The 6,839-nt window shown below is 37.0% G+C and overlaps 1 protein-coding gene across 1 annotated transcript; it reads right to left on the bottom strand.

Annotated features, from left to right (window-relative positions):
- Positions 1–60: 60 nt before the first annotated feature.
- LOC306906661 (solute carrier family 26 member 9-like) lies at positions 61–6,059 on the bottom strand (the record flags this gene model as incomplete). The annotated part of the gene is made up of 20 exons (XM_079478260.1): positions 61–234; positions 332–394; positions 620–756; positions 1,103–1,157; positions 1,326–1,559; positions 1,699–1,854; positions 1,926–2,018; positions 2,141–2,210; positions 2,319–2,425; positions 2,740–2,835; positions 2,970–3,047; positions 3,298–3,411; positions 3,525–3,672; positions 3,759–3,841; positions 3,980–4,132; positions 4,223–4,387; positions 4,508–4,683; positions 5,117–5,227; positions 5,724–5,863; positions 5,941–6,059. 20 exons carry the CDS (start codon positions 6,057–6,059, stop codon positions 223–225), a joined length of 2,310 nt encoding a protein of 769 aa, XP_079334386.1. The 3' UTR covers positions 61–222.
- Positions 6,060–6,839: the final 780 nt, after the last annotated feature.

Genomic DNA, 6,839 nt, shown 5'->3' with positions numbered 1-6,839 from the left:
AGTACACCCTCGACTCTATCATATGTAGGCTACCTATAGCTAGAAATGTCCACACACAACATGAAATGTATATAGTAATTTATTAGTATTTGTATAGTACTGTATAAAAACGTTTTGTTTTGTTCGGTGGGTTTCAGTCAGGCTTTGACATCTAGCTTTGCTTGATCTCTCAGATAGTGTGACACTAGAATCCATTAGTTTCACACCAAATGGATTAAACAATCAGAACATTTCCTGTAGGAGGAAACACAAAATCAATTCAACGAACATTAAAAGTTCAACAGCTAAACATCTTTCTTTTGTGTATTTCCTTGTCACGTAAATAATGTACCTGCTCCAAATCGTTCCCATCTTCATCTATGTCGCAGCTCAGGTCTATCAGCTCTCCGTTTACCTATGATAAATAATGCACATGTTTTCTATCATATACGGAGGAATTTCCATTCACTTGATTTTATAAGCTAATGACATTTGAAAGCTGTCATTAAGTTACTTTAGACGCAGGGTTTCCTAATGCCTTGTTCCCTAAAGGTTTTGTTCGCTTATTCGAGCTTTGAGTGAGATAAGTGACAAGAGATGAGTCAGAAAGCATCTTTGGAAATGGCCAAGAGTGACTCACCTGTTCTGTGAGATCAGACCTCGCGAAACGATTTAGGCTAAACAGAGCGGCATCGTGAACAGAGATAAAGAGATCAGAGTTGGAGAAACAACCTTCCTCAAACCCTCCTCCTTTCTCCAGATCTTCATACACCTGAGCTGCACAAAAAACACATAAAATGATTAACCAGTATATACTGTATCTGTAAACCTGCTCAAAATATAACTTACTGTATATCAATAAATAGCTGAAGATTGTGTATATGAACATTTCTTGTGCGAGCTAGAAACACTGACAACACAGAAATTTGTAGTTGAATACACAGGATGTTGGTTTGCAAAAAAACACCATCTTTTCATCACTAAAACCATTTTCGTTTCTCTTGTATTCAATATTTTTCAATGCTGAAGCCAAAACAAGCGTTGAACTCATAATTAATCGTCTTTGTTTTTAAAGACATTAGAGCCAAAAGGACAACTTTTTGAAAAGTCAGATAATCCACACCTTGAATATTTGCCAAGAACAGATTGATTCCCAGCTTCTTATAACTGCTGCTCATCTGTACAAGACATAAGAGACAGAATTTATCGAAGGTCAGTAATGGATCAATAGTGAGTCTGTAATGTTAAACAGAACCATTGCTTGAAATATAATCTGTCCACCTCCATCACAGATCAATGTAAAACCTACAGAATGTATTGAGTTCACTCGTCTTACTATTATGTACCTTTGTGAGAACTTTTACACCCATCAGGTCAATGAAACACACTCCTCCCAGGTCTAGAATGAGGGTATGGAAAGGCATGGGCTGCATCTCTATGGTTACAGGAGAAGGGCATTCTGAATCAGTGGCTTTAGAATCAGATGAGCCACCGACATCACAGTAAGGGTTTTCAAAAGATGTTGATGTGATGATGGTATTGATGTCAGAGTCACTCTGTAGGTTTAGCTGAGATATAGTCTGAAAGAAAAATAGAATATTATGATATGAATCTTCGTATCAGTGCAATGCTTTAATAAGCATAGAAATAAATCTTTTACATTTTGAAAAGTCAAAATATGAGTCATATCATCCTCCTAATTATAATAAAACAACTTACATGGGCTTTCTTAGCAACCAGCGAGCTCATTCTTCTCTTTATGTTGTCCAGTTTGTTCAGACTGTTCTCTTCCTTTGCTTCCTGTTTCTCTTTGTGTTTTTGTTTTTTCAAGAATTTCTTCCTGGCCTGCAGAACCTTCCCTGGATCCAGTCCTGTCTGGTACGCACACAAATACAGGTTCGTATACTCATTGACACCGACACGTCATCTGATAGGCTTGAACATACTTTTTTGATGACTTTTCTTCTGAATATCTCTGCATTGGCGAAGTACAGTGGCGAGCAATAGCTCACTATTTTAATTCCTTCAAGTCTATTCACCTGCATTGAGGAAAATAGAGCTATTCATTGGCTGAGGGAATGACATCTGTAAATGGATTTGATGGGTCTTGTTGCACGGTGGATTGTTTAACATATCATTACGTGGATCTGACATTTAGCACCTTATTGTAGACTTTCGGGTTCTTGTAGATATCTGTTTCCATGACTTGAGCCACCTCTGAGCCGTTCTGACTACACATAAGTACACAAACCACAATCTAATGTCAAACCGATGGTCATGATGATAAAACATGATGATAAAAGTACCAGCAACATGGTAATACCTGTGATAACACTTACAATTGAGTTCGGAATATCACAACAAGGATTGAGAAGCTAACTCCCACAGCCACACCGTATGGCAAGCTCAGAAAGAAAGTTGCTAGAAAAGACACAACCCAGACACACTACAAAGAAACACACAGGATTACTGATACTAGATATACACTTAATGAATATTAGGGTAGGTTAGAATATAACTATTATAAAGCACATCTAGACTTATCAAAGTCAATCTGTTTTTTTAGAAATGCTAAATATCTCATTTAAAGTCATATATTTCGAAGCAAACACATTGACTTCCATTGTATGGACACAAAACCACTAGCACATTTCTAAAAAAATACATATTTTGTGTTCCACAGAAAAGAGAATACAGGTTTGAATAATAATAGCGTTCTAAAGTAGTTTAAAGTGTTAAGCAATATTGAGCTTAACTCACACAGTCTAGTCTGCTCTTCTTCCAGAGATAATAGGGGTCAGAGATCTGCAGAAGTGTGTTCTTTAAATTGACTGCTATGAGGGCCCCCAGGACTGACTGCGGGATACAGAACCACCATGACAATAAACACTTTAATTAAGCCCATTACTTCAAATTTTACAGATTAAAAGAGAGCTATTATGAAAGCTGGGATAATGAATAATTAATGAGCTGTGAAATAAGGTCTCCACCTTTGGCAGAGGTCTCAGATAGGTTCCAAGAGCCAGCATGGTCACCATGACGACCAGCATCACGCACAGACTTGCAAACTGAGATCGTACGGTTGAGATGTAATGAGAACTCATAAAAATCAAGTCAATTGAGACATTATTTTGAATCGTTATAAAAAAATGTCACAATATATTTAATATGACTAATATTTATTCACTATTAAATATTTATACTTTATATTATATTTCGATTTAGATTAACACAAAATAGAAAAGTAAGAAACAGTTATATTCTATTTTATTTCTATTTTTGGACAGCTGTTTCCTGAGATTCAAAAAAGAATCTCACCTGTGATGAACCACCTGAATTATCTACAGCCAGAGTGACAGAGAGAGCACAGCAGATGACATGAATCTTGAAGAAAGATCCCAGCAGGTTACTGCAACCCAACGCCAGCATCTCCTGTCAACAGACAATGGTTCATTTTCATAACAAAATACAACTCTAGAAATCTTTTTCCAATCGCTATCGAGAAACGTGCAATCCATAACCCAAATAAAGAAATACCAAAGCACCTGATTTGGATCAATGTCATAACCATGCTTGGCGGCCAGTGTCCTTCCCATTGCAAGATTGATGACATAACCAACAATAGCCAATGAGAAGGCTGTACTCATCATACCGTCCCATTGTGACACTGTTGGCAGAATTGGGACAGGGAACCTAAACAAGGCAATCAAGTGGACAGGGTCAGAATCCGCACATTTTCATTGAAAAAATCATGAAATGTACAATCTCTTATTTCTCACCCTAGAGGAATATCGCCCACTATGTCCATGTGATATTTCTCAGGCAAGTCCAGTGGCCCAGAAATGGCCGTAGCCACAACCACCTAAAGGGAAATCGGAAAAATGTCAAATGGGTCTAAATTTCCATTGTTAAACTAAACATGTATGTGCAGGACTCCAATAATAGCGTTGAAGTTTGTTTATTTGACATGACATGGAAAGATGTTTTACACTTTACTTACCACAATGATCTCAACTGGGACGGGGAACGGGATTTTATGGCGGAACCTGGCACCCAGTTCTTTCACAACTATCAGAACCACACAAGTGACCAGAGCGAAGATCAAGGAAGCCACGTTTGTCTTAGGTATGTCAAGAATAATATCCACTAGTGTCTGAAACACAAAACAATAGAGTATTTCATGAACAAGTTAAAAGTTATTTGAGTATTTGAAACAAGTACATGCTAAAAGTTTCACACTTACATAAACAACAGCTAAAGGGCCGCTAAAGGGTGGAACTTTGATTCCAAATATATACTTAAGAACAGATATTAGAATCTGCAGTCCAGCTGCCGTCATGAAACCTCTCACGAAAGATTCAGACAGGTAGATGGCCACAAAACCAAACTGCATCACACCCATACCAATCTGTTGGCATCATTGCAAACGTGACATTCATTGACATACTTTGAATACAGAAACACAGTTATCTACCGACAGAATTGTTATTCGACGCGATTATGGATGATGCACGCAAGGCATCTATACCTGTATAATGGCAGTTAGACAAGCCAGTGTGGCTGAAATACTCAATCGGACTTCGTTCATTTTCCCCTCATCCACCACAGTTTCGTTTAATGTGATGTTGAAGTGGGTAAAGTCAGATTCAGGAGCTAACTGCAGACAGACCATTCCAACCATGATGCTGAGCACAGCAAACGTACCTATAATGTACAAAAAGTGTTGATAGCTAAAATGATAATGACACTGAACAAAATATGTTTTAATAACTGTATATCTGAAAACACCCACAAATTCGCTAATTCATCGATCAAACCGGTCACCCCGAAATGTTTATTCTTTGAGCATTTCCCAGCCTTCCTGTATAACTTTCTATTTTGAAGAACACTCATAACCAAACAACGCTGAACCCCATTGACTTTCATTGTGTATAAACAAAAGCTTTTTTCAAAATATCTTCTGTTGTGCTCCACAGAAGAAAGAGTGGAGATTGCCATCCAACGTCGGGGATTAAATGATAAATCTTTTTTATTTTGGAGTGAACTGTCCCTTTAAGGCAGACCGTTTGGTCAAGTAAAACTAGTCAAATGAATTTGTCTCTTGAACTTTGAACTCATTTCTAAAATACATACTTACCAGGTACCATTTGGTGAGCGGTGCCCATGAAGAAATAAGGAATGAGAGGGAAAAAGGAGGAGTAGAGGCCGTTGACTGGAGGCAGGTTAGCCAGAAGGGCAAATGCCATGCCTGAGGAGAATATTTTTTACTTTTTAGAATTATAGTAAAGTTACTAGATTGAATCAAAAATCATATTATGGACATACACTACCGGTCAAATGTTTAGGATCACTTACTTTTTCACATTTCATCAAAGCCATGGAATAACGCTATTGTAACTGTGGGAATTTTGGTGTAACAAAGCATCCATCTTCAAAAAGGTCACCCTTTGCCAATTTACTAAATCTTATATCATCCAGCTTCATAGTGTCCCAACCTGTGAAGCTTTGCAAACAGTACTGAAGGAAACTCCATCTATAGCCTTATGTCCGCTGTATTTTATTTATTATTTGGTCGTAGAAACCAATTTCAAGTTTTCTAATAAAATCAATGAATATGTTGACTCGAATAAATTTTGGTTTATAATAAGTAATTTCGAACAGAAGATTTTCAAGATCATGACAAATATTTTTGTGATTCTAAACTTTTGACCGGTATTGTATATGTGTCTCCTTGTGGGACAAACCTTGAGGAACCTGTATGGTGCCTGCGCTGACCCCACTGATGACATCACACAGGAGGTTCTGTTTAACATTGTACTTGGGAAGCCAACTGAGAATTGGCAGACGTCTGAGCAGGACACCTTTCAGCCTCTCTCCTGAGCATCTGTGTTAAATAACATATTCGTGAAAATTTACCACAGTAGATTGTTGATTGTATGTTACATGCATGTCTTATGGTACCGGAGGGCTTTGCGAAGTTTCTGTCCCAGTGGAAATGTTCTTCTCTTTCTGTCAAACTCCTTATCAAAGTCAGTTTGAGAATAAACAGGCCGATCGGTCGTGTAGCGGTGGTGGACCATAGTGTTTGCTATATAAAGTTAATTGATGGAAAACAATGAGAGAATGTTAAACATACAGTAAAACAAATAGTGCAACATCTATACTACATAACTTGTATGAGAATCAAATGGTTTGCTTAATGTAAATGGAAGCCTTTAGGTGTTCGTACCTTTCAAAAGGTTTAAGGTTTATTTATTTTTCATAATCGGGCGACTTTCTCTTTGTGCGATAAAAACGTCTTATCTGACCTTGTGCAGATTTGTTTGAGCTATGAACACAATGCAAAAATAAAAATGCCCCATGACTTTGATTGTGCAAATCAAAATATTAAAAAACAATATATAAAGGATTTGTATTAGTTACCTGTCAGGGAGGTTTTGTTGAAATGTAAATTTGAGTTGAGCAGTTAAATCTAATATATAAAGACAACACTCTTCATCGTCATTTACTGTAAGCAAACCCAAAATGACATGACGTAAAAATAACATTTCAAATACAATCCACCTTTAATTAAATAATAATACTGTAGTTTGTTCCATACAGGTTTTACATGAAATATGTAAAAAAGACTTTAAATGACTAACCTTGTACCTCTGGAGTTTCAGACGTCTTTCAATGGCTTTGACATGGGTCCCTTCTATTACAATCTATTGTAGGGAGGAGCTTACCGTATCACAATACTTCAGTACATACAGTTACTCAGTTAGGCTTTACCATGACATTTAAGCATTTTTTAAATATAATAATTTTATATAAAAAACGGATTCGTCAATGTCAATCTCTAGTCATTCTCGTGCGCC

This window comes from Barbatula barbatula, assembly GCF_947034865.1.
Source record: "Barbatula barbatula genome assembly, chromosome: 17".
Taxonomy (NCBI): Eukaryota; Metazoa; Chordata; class Actinopteri; order Cypriniformes; family Nemacheilidae; genus Barbatula; species Barbatula barbatula.
Note: the sequence above shows the minus strand (reverse complement) of the source record. Positions and strands in the feature narration are given on the sequence as shown.